This window comes from Convolutriloba macropyga, unplaced genomic scaffold (assembly GCF_964194025.1).
Source record: "Convolutriloba macropyga unplaced genomic scaffold, txConMacr16.3 SCAFFOLD_2642, whole genome shotgun sequence".
NCBI lineage: Eukaryota > Metazoa > Xenacoelomorpha > Acoela > Convolutidae > Convolutriloba > Convolutriloba macropyga.
The window spans coordinates 2,757-22,380 of record NW_027449224.1 but is presented as its reverse complement, the minus strand read 5'-3'; the positions used below and the strand labels follow the sequence as shown (position 1 = coordinate 22,380).

Genomic DNA, 19,624 nt, shown 5'->3' with positions numbered 1-19,624 from the left:
CGCACGTCATCCGGATCGCTCGTCCGCCCACTCGTTAAGCTTGTACCAATCCTCCCAACATTTTTTTCCGGGCCGGAGGATGTTACCGAGTAAATTGAATTGAATAAATTATATCATTAGATAGAGAATTTTGTGCGTATTATATCAAAACTTTCGCTTAGATTTTCCGTTCTAAATGCAACATACGTATTATTTCTGAGAAATACAAAGGCCGATTTCTCACTAAGAATAACTTCCAAAATGGCTCAAAACTGATCGCTTAGCCTAACAAATTCGGTTTTTTGAACAGATTAGTTTAAATCGGTGACCTAGACTAAGACCTGCTAAAAAAGATCAAGCTAGATTTGCCTCCAAGTAAACGATGCTTATTGCCTTGACGTTTCGATATACAGTTGACTATAGACTGACTATATATATATATAGATCTCGATGAATTAAAGTTCCGATAGACTGTATTTGACAGCTATAAAGTGAAAATTGCCAAATGCGTAGGATACCTAATCACATTTGACTACAGCGAGACTGAAGAGCTAAACAAGTAAATTTGACAGGCCAAAAATGCCTTTGCTAATTTGAGCAACATCCTTACGTACAAAACTTTGTCCTTCGGCCGCAGAGACAGAGTCTTAGAATGCTATTTTTACCCCATCCTGTCTTACTGTTTGGAAACTTGGACCATAACAAAAAGCACGTTAAGCAGAAAAAAGGATCACGTGGAAAGCAATGAAGACTTACTCACAGCTATTACTGCAATGGGGATGCACCAGAGACCTACTGAAGAGCACAAGAAGAAGACGGCAACAATTTCTTTAGCATGTTTTGCGCAAACACATACTAGAGCATACTTAAGTAACTGGCTAAATTCCCTGTAGAAGATCGCAAGGAAGACAAAGAATCACATATATGCAACAGTTCCGTGCCTCAACCATCGATATCCTACGAATAGCAAAAAAATCGGGAAGCGTGGAAGGAGTTCTCAAAAGTGGCAACCAATGCCTGAAAAAGACGGGATACCTGAAGCAGAATACATAGAAATTTTAAAAAATAGTTTCTTGTCATTTTTTTTGTATAAATATTCAAACTTGTAGACAGGAAAACTGTTATTTGAAAAAACGGAACACTTGATCAAGTTGAGATGGTAGTATTCAATCTACTCGCTTAGTAGCACAGCGACTGTGTTACATTATATAGCTGAAGATACCCACCAAGGAGAAACAAAATCGAAATGTTCACTTTTTTTCACTTTTACTTTTGACGGGATGGAGATGTTCGTGCACATATGGGTATAGGCAATAAACAAACCCTCACGGTAAAAACTAGCATGGCTCTAATAGGAAATTAACACCCATATTAGCATTGAATTCGGGTCGTGCTAATTTGTTCAGTTGTGATTGTTTCATATCAAGTCCCACGGGCCACTGTGGCATATCAATAGCCCCTGAGGCATGGCCAAAAGCGCTAAATGCGCAGCTCTTTAATAGTCAAGTGGGGGATTATTTCCGTGGGGGTATTTTTCATTAACGTTTTTTTCCTACCTAAATTTAGATTGAGTTTTTCGTGGGGACTTTTTCTGAAACCGGCTAATATTACACATCTTCCTTATATTGATTATATGGGTCTTTCCCATTATAGCCCCCCCATGAAATTATAGCCCCGGCTATGGGTTATCTGACCACTAAGCTGGGGGGGGGGCTATAATGGGAATGACCCGATTATGTGTTAGGTTTGAGGAGGGCCTTGTTGTGAGTGTACCTGTGAAGTTCTACCCGGGTGCATTCGAAGTAGTCGAGGACTTGGACATATCTCAGTCGCCCAAGGCACCAAAGAATAACTCAGACGAGAGCACAGAGAGTGAGGCAGAGAACTCGGCTGAGCAGCAGAATATAGAGTGGAGCCAGTTTGTGGAAAAAGTGTGCAATGAGTTGAAGGAGGAGAAGGAACTGGCTGTTGCGATGCCAGTTGAGAAAAAGGTACGGATGCCGTTTTGGCATGGATTACGGCATTATTTATGAAAAAATCGGGAAGCGTGGAAGGAGTTCTCAAAAGTGGCAATCAATGCCTGGAACAGACGGGATACCTGAAGAAGAGGACATAGAAATTTTACAAAAGTAGTTTCTAGTCATTATTTTTTGTATAAATATTTAAACCTGTAGACAGGAAAAACTGTGATTTGAAAAAAAACCGGAACATTTGTTTAAGTTGAGATGGTGGTATGAAATATGATATTATTTCGAGAACCGCGTAGCCGTTCGAGATATCAGTCAGGTGTTCGAATTGACTTTAGTACAGATACGTTAATTTTGCTTGAAATTCGAACTTGCAAGTTTCTAATCCGTATATAGAAAAATCTGGCAGACCGATAAAAAAGACCGATAAAAAACACCGAAAAGTTTTGAAAAATGTATTTAATCCAACAATTCAACAAAAATGACATGAACAACAATTGGCCAGCTGTAAATTAATAAATTCTGATGAATAGAAATTGCGAAAATGGGGAAACTGAACCGATATTTAAAATGAAAAAGAAGATAAAAAGTCTTGTTTGCATTTCGAGAAACTGACAGCTATGCGCTTAATTTCATTTCCAGCTCAGATTTGAAAGACCCGAGAAAGATGTCAGGTCTCACATAGAATATGGTCGCTTTTGAATTTAATTATGTAATTTGAATAATTGACAAATGATGGTCATTTTTGCCGACATAATAGCAAAACTATTAAGCATCGCAAAATTCGTGTCAGTGCTGATAATGTACGCTTTCGAAGGCAAAGGTGACCGAACGGCTTTCCAGTGGAGAACATTTGACCAAAGTAGATGCCATTTTGAGTTGATGACACTTGCGGCCCTCTAATGGAAAACTATAGCCAGTAATTATCAAGCATGTTAAGTACTGCTCGTTAAACACTGCTGACTGATGCTGAAATTCTAGTTCTGTTTTAGCTTTGTACTATAATATCACGAAAAAAAGAAAGTTAAGTTTTCCGCTGCAATCAAAAGCAGGTTTTGACACAAATGCTGAAGCTGCAATAGACTTACTTTTATCAGATAATTTTTAGACTTACCCCAGTAATTGTGGAATTTTTTATCGTGTAAGATCTGACAAATTTCTGACAAAACCATCTTGCTAATAGCCTGTAAGGGGATGCATCTTTTTATAAGATCTTATAAGACGTTTATCAGATCTTATACAATAAAAATTCCTCTTATAAAGTCTTAAACGATACAAATTCCTCTCATAAGATCTTACACGATAAAAATTCTTCTTATAAGATCTTACACGATAAAAATTCTTCTTGTAAGATCTTACACGATAAAAATTCTTCTTATAAGATCTTACACGATAAAAATTCCTCTTATAAGATCTTAAACAATAAAATTTCCTCTTATTAGATCTTACACGGTACAAATTCGTCTTATGAGATCTTACACGATAAAAATTCCTCTTATAAGATCTTACACGATAAAAATTCTTCTTATAAGATCTTACACGATAAAAATTCTTCTTATAAGATTTTACACGATAAAAATTCCTCTTATAAGATCTTAAACGACAAAAATTCCTCTTATAAGATCTTACACGATAAAGATTCCTCTTATAAGATCTTACACGATAAAAACTCCTCTTATAAGATCTTACACAATAAAAATTCCTCTCATGAGATCTTACACGATAAAAATTCCTCTTATAAGATGTTACACGATAAAAATTCCTCTTATAACATCTTACACGATAAAAATTCCTCTTATAAGATCTTAAACGATAAAAACTCCTCTTATAAGATCTTACACGAAAAAAATTCTTCTGATAAGATCTTACACGATAAAAACTTTTCTTATAAGTTCTTACACGATAAAAATTCCTCATATAAGATGTTACACGATAAAACTTCCTCTTATAACATCTTACACGATAAAAATTCCTCTTATAAGATCTTAAACGATAAAAATTCCTCTTATAAGATCTTACACGATAAAAATTCTTCTGATAAGATCTTACACGATAAAAACTCTTCTTATAAGTTCTTACACGATAAAAATTCCTCTTATAAGATCTTAAACGATAAAAATTCCTCTTATAAGATCTTACACGATAAAAATTCCTCTTATAAGACCTTATACGTTAAAAATTCCTCTTATAAGATCTTACACAATAAAAATTCTTCTGATAAGATCTTACACGATAAAAACTCTTCTTATAAGTTCTTACACGATAAACATTCCTCTTATAAGATCTTAAACGATAAAAATTCCTCTTATAAGATCTTAAACAATAAAATTTCCTCTTATTAGATCTTACACGAAAAAATTTCTTCTTATAAGATCTTTCACGATAAAAATTCCGTCTTATCGGAACTAAACTGAATCCTTTCAGTCTTTCGAGTTTTAGATATAGCACACATAAAAGAAGCTCAAAAAACATCTTTCAGTTCCTATCAAAACCATTTTTTTTAAATTTTATTTTCAGACTTTTTAATTGCTCGGTTCCTGTCAAAACAAAAGCTTCAAGGATACAAAGTAAATTTGATCTCAATTAATACCAAAATAAAGGTTTTAAAAATCAATTTATAATCAACGTAAATTGAATCAAACAAAAATTAACGTAGTTTGAAACATCAAAGAAGTTGCAGTTTGGATCAGTTTGCGTGGTAGAAATTTCGAACATGTTGGGTTTTGAAGTTTTGTGAGACCAAAATTTCTGTTTGTCACATTCAAAGTCAGTTGTTTCCAGCTGTTACTGGCTTCTTCACCGAGATTTGTTTTCCTGAAATTGAAGCGGTTGAAAATTAATTATTCAGGCATACATGAGTAGTGCCGATAGAAAAGAACTGCATATTCCGAAGCAATTTTGCTACTTTTAAACAAAAGTTAATTGCATTGCAGAAGCCATCTACTCCAAGAAGAATCATTGGTACAGGGGCCGCAAGATTTAAAAAATTGAACCATCAACTGCGCTAAATTCCGACAAACTGGAAATCTTACTTTGCAAATCTTACTTTTGATAAAATGTCAGAAACACAAACGAAAAACAGAAGTAAAAGAAGTTCTAGCCCTTTTACAGCATACAACCATTAACTTACACTTCGCCGTACGGATAGTTTTCTAGCCAATGTCTTGATTGTTAGCCCAGTTCCTGGTATGATGTTGGACTGAGCTGATAGGCTCATTCTGAGCTGAAAAATTGCTAACAGCAGCATCTAGTTTCATACAATAATCAATTTTCTTTATTATTGCTGATTTTCTTATTATATCTGAATTAACAAGCCTACTGGCGTACAGTAGCTCCACTACATTCTATCAACAGACTGTTCGCTGGCTTTAAATCGGGCTTACAAGAGCAGCGCCAGCTATTTTTTGCTTAGTTTGTTAATCAGGAGTACAAGAGGTACACTCTTTAATTTCTAAATTTTTGTAAAGTGCCATGTATAGTTAAGTTAAGTTTATGTATAGTTGGGTCGTTTTTAGGATGTTCGAAAACTTTTTGTTACAACAGCGATATTAACGTTACAACAGCGATATTTAAGAAACAATCTTTAGTCAAACTAAAACACACCATTCTAAATTAAACAGACGACATAAGTTACCAAAAAGGGCAAAACAGTTAATTTATGTTACTGTATAATTAAGTCTAGATTTTGGGACTGAAGATTGCAACCTACTCTTTTAAAAAAAGGTTTAAGTGAAATTTTTGCCTCAAATCCTAAATCAAAAAATATATTTTCGCAAAAATTGTCTTGAAATAACAAAAACTTTTGTTTAACAAAGAGCAATTTTTGTTTTTTTTCAATGCTACCCTCTTCAAAGAGACAAAATTTGCGGGTGGGTCATTTTTCAAAGAAATTTAACTGTTGGAGAAGGCATCTTGGATATATCTAGTGATAAAATGCTTTTTAATTGTCTTAAAAATTGAGAATCATCTGCTTAATTTTTGAATAAATATTTCATCAGATCTTACACGATAAAAATTCGGGTAAGAGGAATGTTTATCTTATAAGATGTCTTATCAGATCTTAAACGATAAAAAATTTGATTAGAGAAATGTTTATCTTATAAGATGTCTTATCAGATCTTACACGATGAAAATTCTTCTTATATGATATTACACGATAAAAATTCTTCTTATATCATCTTACACGATAAAAAATCCTCTTATAAGATCTTACACGATAAAAATTCCTCTTATAAGATCTTACACGATAAAAAAATCCTCTTATAGGTTCTTACACGATAAAAAATTCCTCTTTTAAGATCTTATACGATAAAAATTCCTCTTATAAGATCTTACACGACAAAAATTCTTCTTATAAGATCTTAAACGATAAAAACTCCTCTTATAAGTTCTTACACGATAAACATTCCTCTTATAAGATCTTATACGATAAAAATTCCTCTTATAAGATCTTACACGATAAAAATTCTTCTTATAAGATCCTACACGATAAAAATTCCGTCTTATCGGAACTAAATTGAATCCTTTCAGTCTCTTCAATTTTAAATATAGCAAACATAAAAGAACCTCAAACAAGGATCTTTCAGTTCCTATCAAAGCCATTTCTTTAAATTTTATTTTCAGATGTTTTAATTGCTCGGTTCCTGTCAAAACAAAAGCTTCAAGGATTCAAAGTAAATTTGAACTCAATTAAAACCAAAATAAAGGTTTTAAAAATCATTTAATAATTAACGTAATTTGAAACATCAAAGAAGTTGCAGTTTGGATCAGTTTGCGTGCTAGAAATTTCGAACATGTTGGGTTTTGAAGTTTTGTGAGACCAAAGTTTTTGTTTGTCACATTCAAAGTCAGTTGTTTCCAGCTGTTAATTGCTTCTTCACCGAGATTTGTTTTCCTGATATTGAAGCGGTTGAAAATTACTGATTCAAGCATACATGAGTAGTGACGATAGAAAAAAAAGCATATTCCGAAGCAATGTTGCTACTTTTAAACAAAAGTTAATTGCAGTGCAGAAGCCATCTACTCCAAGAAGAATCATTGGTACAGGGGCCGCAAGATTTAAAAAATTGAACCATCAACTGCGCTAAATTCCGACAAACTGGAAATCTTACTTTGCACGACTTTTGATAAAATTTCAGAAACAAAAACGAAAAACAGAAGTAAAAGAAGTTCTAGCCCTTTTACAGCATACAACCATTAACTTACACTTCACCGTACGGATATTTTTCCTGCCAATGTCTTGATTGTTGGCCCAGTTCCAGGTATGATGTTGGACTGTGCTGATAGGCTTATTCTGAGCTGAAAAATTGATAACAGCAGCATCTAGTTTCATACAGTAATCAATTTTCTTTATTATTGCTGATTTTCTTATTATATCTGAATTAACAAGCCTACTGGCGTACAGTAGCTCCACTACATTCTATCAACAGACTGTTCGCTGGCTTTAAATCGGGCGTACAAGAGCAGCGCCAGCTATTTTTTGCTTAGTTTGTTAATCAGGAGTACAAGAGGTACACTCTTTAATTTCTAAATTTTTGTAAAGTGCCATGTATAGTTAAGTTAAGTTTATGTATAGTTGGGTCGTTTTTAGGATGTTCGAAAACTTTTTGTTACAACAGCGATATTAACGTTACAACAGCGATATTTAAGAAACAATCTTTAGTCAAACTAAAACACACCATTCTAAACAATTAAACAGACGACATAAGTTACAAAAAAGGGCAAAACAGTTACTTTATGTTAATTTATAGTTAAATTTTGATTTTGGGACTGAAGATTGCAACCTATTGTTTTAAAAAAAATGGTGTAAGTGAAATTTTTGCCTCAAATCCTAAATCAGAAAATATATTTTTGCAAAAAATGTCTTGAAATAACAAAAACTTTTATTTAACAAAGAGCAATTTTTGTTTTTTTTAACCATTCTACCGACTTCAGAGAGACAAAATTTGCGGGTAGGCCAATTCTCAAAGAAGTTTAACTGTTGTAGAAGGCATCTCGGATATATCTAGTGTTAGAAGGCTTTTTAATTGTCTTAAAAATTGAGAATCATCTGCTTAATTTTTGAATATATTTTTTATCAGAGCTTACACGATAAAAATTCGGGTAAGAAGAATTTTTATCTTATAAGATGTCTTATCAGATCTTACACGATAAAAATTTGGATTAGAGGAATGTTTATCTTATAAGATGTCTTATCAGATCTTACACGATATAAATTCCTCTTGCCAGAATTTTTATCGTGTAAGATCTGATAAGAGGAATTTTTATCGTGTAAGATCTGATAAGATCTTACACGATGAAAATTCTCAGTCAGCATCTTATCAGATCTTACACGATAAAAATTCCACAGTCACTGAGGTACAATCAAATGTTCGGCCATTGCCTCACTCTAATTGGCGACATTTTTAGGTCTAACTATTGTCCACATTAATCCGATGGTAAAGGACTTTCATTTGAGTCGATCAAGAGTTTTATAATAAATAATATTGCATGGATAAGTAAATATTTTTTTGAATTTTCTCAAAACAACTATTCGATTATTTTTAATGGTTTAATAACGGAAAAATAAATCTAATTTATTCAGGCAAAAAGAACAAAATGAGTGGTATTGGCCCTTAAAGAATAACTGTTCTAATTTGAAAGCGGCTAAAAGTCTTACTAAAAATCAAGCCTGATTTTATTTAGAAAATTAATTTAAAAAAAATAAATAGAAATGAGGGAAACGATTTCTAGAATTACTTCTGAGATAACTATTTTGTCATTAACGAATATACCTCATCTTTAGTGTACTGATATACCCTGAATTTTCATTTTACCTCTTCCCACGCTCTGGTCGCCCTATAAGCTTTAGTGCTGCTACTTGGAATTGTTTGACTCAGACTGAAAGGACCTTACAAGTGGGTTCTGTTTGGTGGTGACCTAACAAGTGGGTTGTGTTTCTGCAGTAGCTAGCTTGGTTGATTACAGTAATTGTCATAATCCAGAAAACAATTTACTATTAACAGCAGCCCTAATCTCCTCTGCAAGCTATTATTGCTCTCCTATTATTTCAATGCAAAGAAATGTTTTTTTTAAAGATCTGTTCACATATTTTCATGATTTTTGAACTCAAATATGAGCGATGATTTCGATGTTCACGCCGGAACAAGAAATGGTGTGAAAAAGGTGGTTTTGTGATGTGATATTTTTTCACTCTTACTTTAAAATATGGAGTGATAAAATGGTATTTGCACAAAATTTCACTTTCACGCTGGTGTTTTTTTGTTCACTTGCTTGTTTTGACATTGGTTTTTACAGATTTTTTTAATTTTTTTATCTCGTGTTTTTTTTTAAAAAAGGTTTCCCCATTCATTAGTAATCCGTTCTATTTCTAGTTTCTTTTTGTTTAGTCAAGGAAACTTTGAATTATGTCCGGACTTGTCCTGCTATGTTTTTAAAGATGTTTTCTCAGATGTTTCAATGGATTTGACCTCCCAAAACGGGATAAACAAATAGCGCCTAGGGGGCATTAAGTTTAATTGGGAGACCTCAGCCCCTTTTTACTAGTCTTTTAATTTGAAAAGTCAATTTTTTATAGATTTGAGACAAAAAATGGTTCATTTTTGCAGGTTTTCGGCATTTTTTGCCGAAAACCTGGCATTTTTTGGCAATGGATGTTTTCCAGAGATAATGACATGGATCTGAAAATTTTATCAAGAATTTTAGCGGCGTTTCAATTAAATTTTTTTTCTTTAGGGTCACAAAATTTCTTTATGAGCTGGATGATTGCAGCTTCATGATAGTTTCTAGAGTCAAGATAGTGGTTTTAGAAAATTTAATGCTTGCAATATTTTGCGTCTTTTCTCTTTTCACTCGAAAATTGCAAATTTTTATCAATTTTTTTTTGATTTTTCGCCTCTCATGAAGTAGACGCTGGTTCACTAGATAAATTCTAGATACAAAAATGTTTTTCAAGATAAAATACTTAAATTATGGCTACTTTTCAAAAAAAATTGTCATTTTTATAATTTGTTTATCTTTAGAGACCAATGGAAGTTTAATGAGTTTGCAGAAGAATTTTTGAATAGTTTGAGTGATAGGTAAATGTTTTTTATGATAATAATTTTCTTCAGTTTCAGTGAATGCTCAGCAAAAATAGCAATTTTTCCAAATGTTTGGAGATTTTATTAACTCCAATTTTTCCATCTTTAGGAGCCATGAAGTTTTCAAACGGTTTTTGCATGTGTTAATGCTAAACATTTTTTCTCAGTTTTTAGTTTTGCGAACATTAACGTTAAGAACCTGATCAAAATTATGTCATTTTTGCAATTTTGTTGAGTTCAAGCAGCCAAAATTGTCATGAGCTTGGTGCTGATTCTGTGCATGAACTTTTATATTACACTTTCTGCGTTGAACACATTTTGGCGCCAGAAGCTGTAGTGAATCTCGATATTCAACACCTTGGTTATCAATACGCTGATTTTAAGAGTTCCGACACTTTTAATTCCATAATTTCTGTGTTCCTCAGAATATGAGAAGCTGCTTTAATATTTTTCTGGCATTGTTCAACTGGTCTGCAGGTCAGGTACACTAGGTTTTAGTTTTTCATTCATGTCTTTGTATTGTATTTTGGGTTTTGTCCTGCTATTTTTTTTGTTTTGTCGAAAAAAAATTGTTTGGCTTTATCTAAGTTCACATCTTGTAAAACATTTTGCATGAAATCTTCTTTTTTTCTCTGGGCTAGTTTAATTGATCGCTCATTCTGCTCAAAGTGCTTTTAAACAGCCGTTGCTCAGCAAAGGAGTCGAAACAGAGTCAGTATCGATAAACAAAATCTAAAATAGGAAAGGAATAAACCCATAAAGGCCGATTTTAGATACCCGCTACTAAAATTATTATAAGTCTTGGTTACCATCTCTAATGCTTATTGGCATTAATTCCAATCGCTTTATCCTCTCGGTAAGAGTCAGGAGCATGTCTATGAAATGAAATCGAAATAGTTCGCTTAATATAATAATTTCTTACATCAATCAGTTTTATCAATTTTTTTTGTTCATTCAATCCCAATCGGTGTTATGGGAATCAATGGCGGCTATTTTCCGGCAAGCTGCCGAGTATATTAATAATTTGCTTAGTCTTTTAAAATAGCGTTTCTAAATTACCGGCATTAACGAAATGCTCTCAATTTTGGGTTTCTATTTGATCTTCCTGTTGTTAAAAGACTATTTCTGTATCTATTCATGAGGCACCACATTATGAGGCAACCCTGCTTTTTGGCATTATCTCGATTCAGCAATAAAAATATACAAAAATGTTTGAATTGCTTATCTAGAAAATTTTGATGATTCTCTGTTCCGAAAACAATTTTTAATAATCATAATATTATTAAAGGTCACTTTGAGCAAGTACAGCTCCTGCTCGTTAGTATGTCAATCGTATTTTATGCGTATTTTAAATTTGCTTTTACTATTGATTTAAGATTGAGCGAGAGAGGACAGAGCTGGACCAGACAGAGGTGGGTGCTCCTGATCTGATTAATGACGAGACTCTTCTTGAAGAACAGGAGGACCCCACAGTTATCATTGGTAAGTTTAGCATTTGGTTCAACTTTTCACGGTTTCATCACATTTTACCCAAAGCTGTAATAGCCAATGTGCCAAGTATTTCATGCCATAACACGCAATAGTTGCGCTTTTCAAGAACAGTTGCGCTTTCTTTCTTTCAAGTTGGCCTTCAATAGCACATTAAACGTGCATCTTTATGAACAAAAACTTGAACGTTTAGAACCAACTCAACACTAGCATATCTAAATCTAATAACGTGTTTGCATAATTATTTCTATATTAAAACACTAGTTTTCTACTATGTACCCAGCTCGTTTGTAAGAACTGGGAATGGCCATTGTCTAATAATTAACAGTTCATTTGCGGATTTTTGTTTCTCTTTCTCTTTTTTTACTCGTATTCTTTACAAGTTTGTATTTATCCTTGTTACAATTAACTTTTGACCCGACTCACAGCTGGATGGAAATGGAGGGTGAATCAAGTCAACTGAAGAAGCAGGTGGATCAATTGCAGAATTCGGTCACAGGTTTGATCGCAAAAAACAAAGAACAGGAAAGTAAAATAAAAAATCTTGAAAAAATGCAATTTGATATGAATGAGCGCCTCAGAGCACAAGAAAGGTACACGAGCAAAGACTGCCTAATTATCTGCAATCCGCCTTTCGATCCAAGAGATAGCAAAAATGTACTGAAAAATACCTTGAGATTTTTTGCGATTTTCTGAAAATAAATCTCACTGAGAACAGAATAAAAGCATGTCATATTTTAACGGGAACTGCTAATGGAGATCAATATGACTCGGTTATTTGCAAGTTTGTCTATTTCGACGAGAAAGACAGAGTGTTTGGGGCAAGATGCAAGTTAAAAACTGCAAAAAACAGCCTGAATAAAAAACCTATTTTCTTGAATGAACGACTACCAAAGTTTGAAGCTGAACTTAAGGCTGAGGCAAATAGACAGGGCTTCTTTACTTCGACAAAAAATTGTTCCGTATCTGTATTGGTGAAGCGAAACAATGATACAATGATACTGGCTATCACAACATCAATCAAATTAGCGATCTTGAAAATGTCAAAAACCCGATCAAACGAGAAAACCAAAAAAGGAAATACTACCTTGATGATGACGACAAAGTTGATGATGACAGAGAGAAGTCACCTGACTTCAAAAAAATCTTTAAGTGATGACTGATCAAAAAAAACAAAGACGTTTAGTGAACAAATTAAAAAACATTTTTGTTTTGTGCTAATGTTATTCTAATCTTATTGGCATTTTTGGGAAGCAGTTCCTATTTTGAGGCCCCGTGAAAGAAAAGTATTCAATTAGATACGTCAAATTTTCTAGATTTTTCTTCTATTTTTTTAATTGATTTAGATTAATTCTGATTTACTCTAAAACAAAAAATGTGACTGCGATTACGCGTCACATATAAATATATAAAGATAATTGTATAAATATTTAAATGTGAAATATAGTAACTGACTGCGATTACGCGTCACTACGACCAAAAATCAATGAAAAAAGAAATTGTTCGCACATCGGATTTGATGGCTGCGATAAAGCGCCTATTTAATTTCAAAGATGTGGTTTCTTTTTATTTCTCTCAATGTGAAAACAGGATCACCCAAGGTAAATCAAGTATATCAACTGATTGCTGCGATTACGCGCTTGAAGTTGTTAAACTTGTAAACTTTCTCCAAATACATGATCTTAGCAGTAAAATTTTTATTTCTTTTCCTCATCGTTTTCTGGTTTTTTTTCTCCTTTTAGGCTATATAATTTTAAATATTTTAACAAATAAAATACATTATGTCTACGATTTAGCTTTTTTCGAAAAAAAACAGTTTTTTACTCTGGTAACCAGAGTTGTTTTAACTCTAACGTCATATCCGCTAACACTTTAAACTTTGCTGCTACAATCCATTGAAGACAATGGTCGTCCCACTTTTCTTCCAATTGTACATATCATTTTAGTACAACAAAATGCAAAAGCTCTTCATGCTTCAAAATATAAGATCTATATACAAAAATTTAGATCAGCTTCAAATTCTAGTAAACAGTTTAGATAGTCTACCCTTAGCCGTCTGCTTAACAGAAACATGGATAAAATAAGAGTATGACACTGCTTGTTTGCAACTAGATGGTTATCAAAAAAACGTCACAGTCAGTAGGGGTGTAAAGCGAAATCGAGGTGGAGGAGTTGGTATTTTTCTGAAAAATAAAATAAAGTTCGAAACAGTAAGCAAGTACACCAGCAATGAGTGCCAAATTTTGACACTGAAATTTTGCTATAATAATTTAAAAGTTTTTTTAACTACAATATACGTCAAACCAAACACGTCCAACGAAAAACTAAGCACAAGCTTAGGAAACCATTTTGAGAAAGTTGTTATTCCGGAAGACTGTATGTCAGTTATATGTGGTGATTTCAATATAAATCATCACACCGTTTCTTCAAAGTTGAAAACATTGCAAGAAGCCTTGCTGTCTTTTGACCTGCATTATGCAGAAAATGCGAACTGCACTAGAGAAACGAAGACTAGTAATTCTTGTATTGATGCCGTGTATTCCAACGTAAAAATTGATCTGAAAGTGTCACAAACTACGCTAACAGATCATTATACGCTCTTTTTTGGATTCTCGGGACACAAATTGAATCATTCAGAAAAAGAAAATGATGATGATCGTATGATTAAAATGTGGACAAAACTTAATGATTCAAAAGTAATTATTAATCTTCAGTTTTATATGCAACATGAATTACAGAAGTTTGAACTAACACTTGATCAATTAAGTTCTGAAGAAGCCATGAAAAATTTTCAGTTTCTCTTGAATAAATGTGTTGAAAACTTTGTTCCTACAAAAATTTGTAAAGGTACAAAAAATAAAAAAAATTGTGGATTGACAACGAAATAAAACATCTAGCTACCAAGAAACGACAACAATACCAAAATTTTATGAGAACGAAAGACAAAAACGATCAACTCAAATTCAATGCACTACGTAACAAGCTGCAAAAACTGATCAGAAGAAAAAAGGAAATGTATTATCAGCGTTTAATGAATGCAGATGGTCAGAAAAACTCTAAATCTTTTTTTGACTGCATTAGCAGATTAAAAGGCAAATTTGCATCGCAAGATAGGCTCAATAAAGAGACAGCTGATAAATTCATAGACTATTTCTCTACAGTTGGTAAAACCTTCGCATAAAATTTTGAGTCTAAAAGTGAGAATATTTCTAAAAGCAGTAGTATTAGTGTACAATCAATGCGACTAACCAGGGCCACTTCGCTGGAAGTACGGGAAATAATAAATAAAAGGCGAACCAAATATAGCACAGATTGCTTTGAACTGAACAACTTTTTTTGAAGAAACTCGAATGGATAATTGTGCCAATACTAACAAAATTAATCAACAAATGTATCGATGAAAGAAGTCTTCCACCTTGCCTGAAAGAAGCTATCATAGTAGCAGTACATAAAAGTGGTGATGTCCAGGAACCATCTAACTTCAGACCAATTTCTCTACTTCCAACTGTTGCAAAAGTCTTTGAAACATTTCTGTACAACAAAATATCTAATTTTTTGGAAGTTTTTGATCTCCTGGATGCAAATCAATATGGTTTCTGACGACAAAGAGGAACAATTGATGCATTAGCGCATTTTGTTGAAAACGCTAGGGACACTTTAGAAAACCAGCCAAAGTGCTCGATAGGCTTGTTTCTAGATTTGAAAAAGGCATTTGACACGGTTGATCATAACTTACTGCTTAAAAAAATTGCAAACATAGGTTTGAGAGGCCCAATGCTTGAAATTATGAAATCTTACTTATCTGACAGAAAACAAATTCTTAGATATGGTGCTGCAAGAACGAGTCCAAGAACTGTTACGTTTGGCGTTCCGCAAGGTTCAGTTTTAGGACCACTACTTTTCATCATATACGTCATTGACATCAGACAACAATGCAGCTGCTCTACAATAACGCTCTATGCCGACGATACTGCTCTGCAGCCAAAAAAAGTGCAAATGAAGTTCTTTTTCAAAGTGATATTGACAACATCGGCCTCTACTTAAGCGATAACAAACTGACGCTCAATGTTGAAAAAACGATTAATCTAAACTTAGGTTTCAAAACTATGATGAATGTTCTAAGACTGAACAATGCAACCCTTAAAAAGAGCAACGAAGTAAAGTATCTAGGCGTTTTGCTGGACAACAAATTGGATTTCAAAAAACACATAAATAGCGTCGCTGCAAAATTGACCAAATTTACGGGATTGTTCTACAAACTGAGGTTTATATTGAGCATTAAACAATTAGTTTTAGTATATAAGTCTTTTGTTCAACCGGTTATACAACATAGAGTGCTTATTTACGGAACTGCAAACAAGACAAGCCTGAAGTTTATCGAAATGAAAATTAAACAAATTTCGCGAATTATTTTTAGGAAACAAAGTTATCAATCAACAGCGAACGAACGGGAAAAATATGGAATCTTCCTGGTGAAAGAGCTACATATTTATGAGCTTTTAAAATTTTTAACCAAAACAATTAGGCGGGAACATAAAAATGAAGTTTTTAACAGGTTTATTGAGGATTCAGAGCTTGTGAGGCTAGATGAGAAAAGAACAACAAGTAAGAAACTAAAACCTAGCAATCAATTTACTGGTATCAACCCAAAGAGAATTGGAATACGAATAAGGAAATTGCTAAATTATATACTTAATTTCGACTCAAAATATGTTCACTTTATAAAGAGTTGCTACAAATCTGGAATTAATACACACCGCCATACTTTTCTTGGAAATTTTATACAAGGAAATGATATCATAGAACTTTTTTATTAGTTTTTTTTGAGCAATTGTCTAAAACATTATTTTTTTTAAATTTTTATCCTTTTGCAAAAACTCAACTGTTTCCTCACGTGTACTTGCTGTCACTCAAGCTATTTAAACATTAAAAACAAACCAATATCAACACCCTACACCCACCCCTATTTGCTAACAAACTGCTTCCCAAAGGCATCACACGACTAGGCTTTTTTGCCTTTTGATGACCTTTTGAGTATGTATATGTAAACCTCATTGAACAATGTTGTTTGTTTATACATACTTGAGAACAATTTATTATTATTATTATTATAGGGCTTAATTTATTTCCCAATGAGCGGAAAGTCGAAATAGGGGCCATGATGACAATAAAATACAATAATTGCTGTTACGAAAGAAGAAGAGATGAAGTTTAAAAGCCACTAAAAACGCGAACGATCGCACACCGATTGAGCTGGCACACTGTTCAATCAATTTAAAATCAATTTCATTTTCAATTGATACGTTGAAGATTGTAAACGCAACGCCGACGTCAAAGTAATTGACACAAAATTAAGCCAAAAGTTATGTAATAGTTAAATAATCTGTCACAAACAATACATAATTAACCGTTACAATCCAGGCAGCGCTTAGTACTCTCAATTCATATTGTATTTGAGCGCTACAATTAAACAAAACATGTCATTTTTAAGACATGTAGTGATTGCGAACCCACAGCAGACCACTTTCAATAGCCATGCCTCTCATCCGCTGTGGAATGGATGTAACCGCGTGCATCGGCCTACCAGGGACGATTTATAATAGTGCTATCTTGGAAATTTTGGCTATTTTAGCACCTAACTCTTTTTCAAAATTCGGCGTACGAGCCTATCGGTTTGCTTGACCACCTGCCTTGAGTAACAATATCGGCCTGATTAACAATTCATACCATACAATTCGACACAAAAACCTTAAAATCAAAAACCCATCATAAATGAGAGTCAGAGTGATTCATTTTGATCTCTTATTTGAAGTTTTAATTGATCTCTACGAACAAGCAGTTTGTAGAAATTGTATTTGGCTCAGGCTGATCAACTGGGGACTGACCAGTGCCCAAAACTCTAGCAAATTGAAAGGTGATTTGATAGCCCCCAGACTAACATCGGAAGAATTTTTCGTCGCCGGCTGTTGGAAACCCAAGTTGAAAAAGGAAACTGATTCAATTAATCAAAAAAATCAAAGGAGTGAACAAGAAACGTGAAAGATTACCCAAAAGTAACCAAAATTCAACAAGATTATTTAAAGGTTGGTAAATTGATCTCTGTAACCAAATCTACTTGAATGAGAGCTACTGTTCTCTATCACCACAAAATCTCTCTACAAGAAAAGCACTCACAGTAAATCTCAATTAAGTGGCTTGATCTAATCGCAGTTCTAGGGAGTTCTGATTTTGTTAAGTTTGTTCAACTTTCTCAACAATTTTTTATTTATTTTCAAAGCCTCTTTACAAGTCACATCCTAAGCTATAAGTCTATTATGACACCATTGTGATAATGTTATGCTTCTACTTATAAGCTTATTTAAGTCCTAGCTGTGAGCTACATCTATTAAGACTTTCGTACGTAAATTATTTTATCACTTCCGATGAGCAATCTTATAAGGTGTACGCCTTCTATTCCATCTTTTTAAGTTGAAATAAGAACAGTATAAGACTTCTGACGCTACCAATTAATCAACCGATGAGAGTCTCAACTTTTTCTCAAGAAATCAGCCTTATTCAGAAGTTGTTGCCCGCCGTATCTCTGAAGCAGTTTTCCGAAAACCAATAACAAAAAAACTGCCTAGTGGTATGTACTTAATTCCTGCCAATTTTGAGCTTGCTACAGTATTCACATAAGAATAATGTCTTTTAAATTCTCAGTCCCTCTTCATACAGAGTAAAGTTGTCGTGCGAAAAAGTATCACCATTTATCTATCATAATCCTATTTCCTCGATATTTGAGAGATCATTAATTAAGGCCTTTAACTAGAACTCTGTGGAGTAGACTTTTCCATTTTTGCCCCAGAAGTTGAGTAATTGCACTTCAAAAAGAAAAAACTAATGAGAATATCATATTCTACAGTTGGTATTGCACGCATTTTTTACCATGCAGATCATACTTAACTGGTTAGTTTGATCCCATGCTCAGTTGTGATACTTTCATCTCAAATCCCTCGAGCCAATGAGGCCTCACCGGGGAAAAATTTTAGACACATTTAGTGGAATTTATCATTAGGAACCAAATGAAGATTTTTTTATACCAAAGTTTGGTCGAGCGATTTTTTTTCTCAATCTCAATTCAAGCATGAACTTCTCGGACCCACGTAAAAAGTCAAAAATTGTAAGAAAAGCAATGAATGCGATGAAATTATGTAATATAGTCGCATTGACCTTACATAATTTTAACGCCTTCACATAATTTATCGCCAAGTTATGTAAGAAAATTGGGTATTACATTTCTAATTTAATTTCTAATTTAATTTAAAAGTTATTAATTAAATGTGTTGACAAACACTGAAATTATGTAAGAAATGCGTTGAGAATTCAGCATGTAATAGTTAACAGCTGAAAAATGATTTTTCGGGGGTTTTCAGCGCTTTAAATTATTTTCGGAAAAAAACCTCGATCCTGTTATTTTGTGAAACTTGTCAATTTTAGAGAAGGAGAGAGATGACACGGAAGTTCCCTTGGAAGCAACAGGTGAGTTGGAGGGGGGAGAGGGTGCAGAAACAGGAAGGGATCTGCAGCAACCAGATGAACAACAAATACAATCAACTGATCCAGAACAGCCACAAGAAACCAAGGAAGCTGAACCCAGTGAAGAGCCACAGCCCCAGCTTGAACAAATTGCTGAATAGTTTGGAGAATATTCTAGCTTATAACAAACAAACAGAAGTTTCTTATTCATTTTATAGCTTATTGTGCAATTTAATCAAAATTCAATGTCCTGTTTTTCTCCTGACAAAATTGCGTGTGCCTGGAACTTAATTGATGGCGCAACTAATGGCTGTTTTTCAAAAATATAACCACCTTTTTTTGAGAAAAATGACTACTTTGTTAAAAGATATTTTGTTGTGAATTAGTAAGCGAAATACGCAAAATTAACAGGAAATCATTCATAATAAATTACTTAAAATGAATGTCCCTAACCGATTTAAACTTACGCAATTCGCAGAAGAATTTATTTGATGTGCCATGAACTTGAAGTGCATGAACTATTTTGACGGTGAAATATTCAAAAAAATTTATCCTGCGATTGCTCAATGAAGTGAACTTAAAAACAGAATGTAA

General features: G+C 33.4%; 1 protein-coding gene across 1 annotated transcript; it reads left to right on the top strand.

The window, feature by feature from the left end:
* Window positions 1-1,648: 1,648 nt before the first annotated feature.
* On the top strand, window positions 1,649-19,281 carry LOC142354880 (uncharacterized). Its single transcript, XM_075407221.1, has 3 exons — window positions 1,649-1,970; window positions 11,404-11,509; window positions 18,992-19,281. Exons 1-3 carry the CDS (start codon window positions 1,698-1,700, stop codon window positions 19,189-19,191), a joined length of 579 nt encoding a protein of 192 aa, XP_075263336.1. The 5' UTR covers window positions 1,649-1,697; the 3' UTR covers window positions 19,192-19,281.
* Window positions 19,282-19,624: the final 343 nt, after the last annotated feature.

Excerpts from the sequence above, each read along its gene's own strand:
- LOC142354880 (XM_075407221.1), top strand. The coding sequence starts at position 1,698 with ATGGGAATGACCCGATTATGTGTTAGGTTTGAGGAGGGCCTTGTTGTG. Across the intron at positions 1,971-11,403 it reads CGATGCCAGTTGAGAAAAAG|ATTGAGCGAGAGAGGACAGA; the intron begins GTACGGATGCCG and ends TATTGATTTAAG. Across the intron at positions 11,510-18,991 it reads GGACCCCACAGTTATCATTG|AGAAGGAGAGAGATGACACG; the intron begins GTAAGTTTAGCA and ends TGTCAATTTTAG.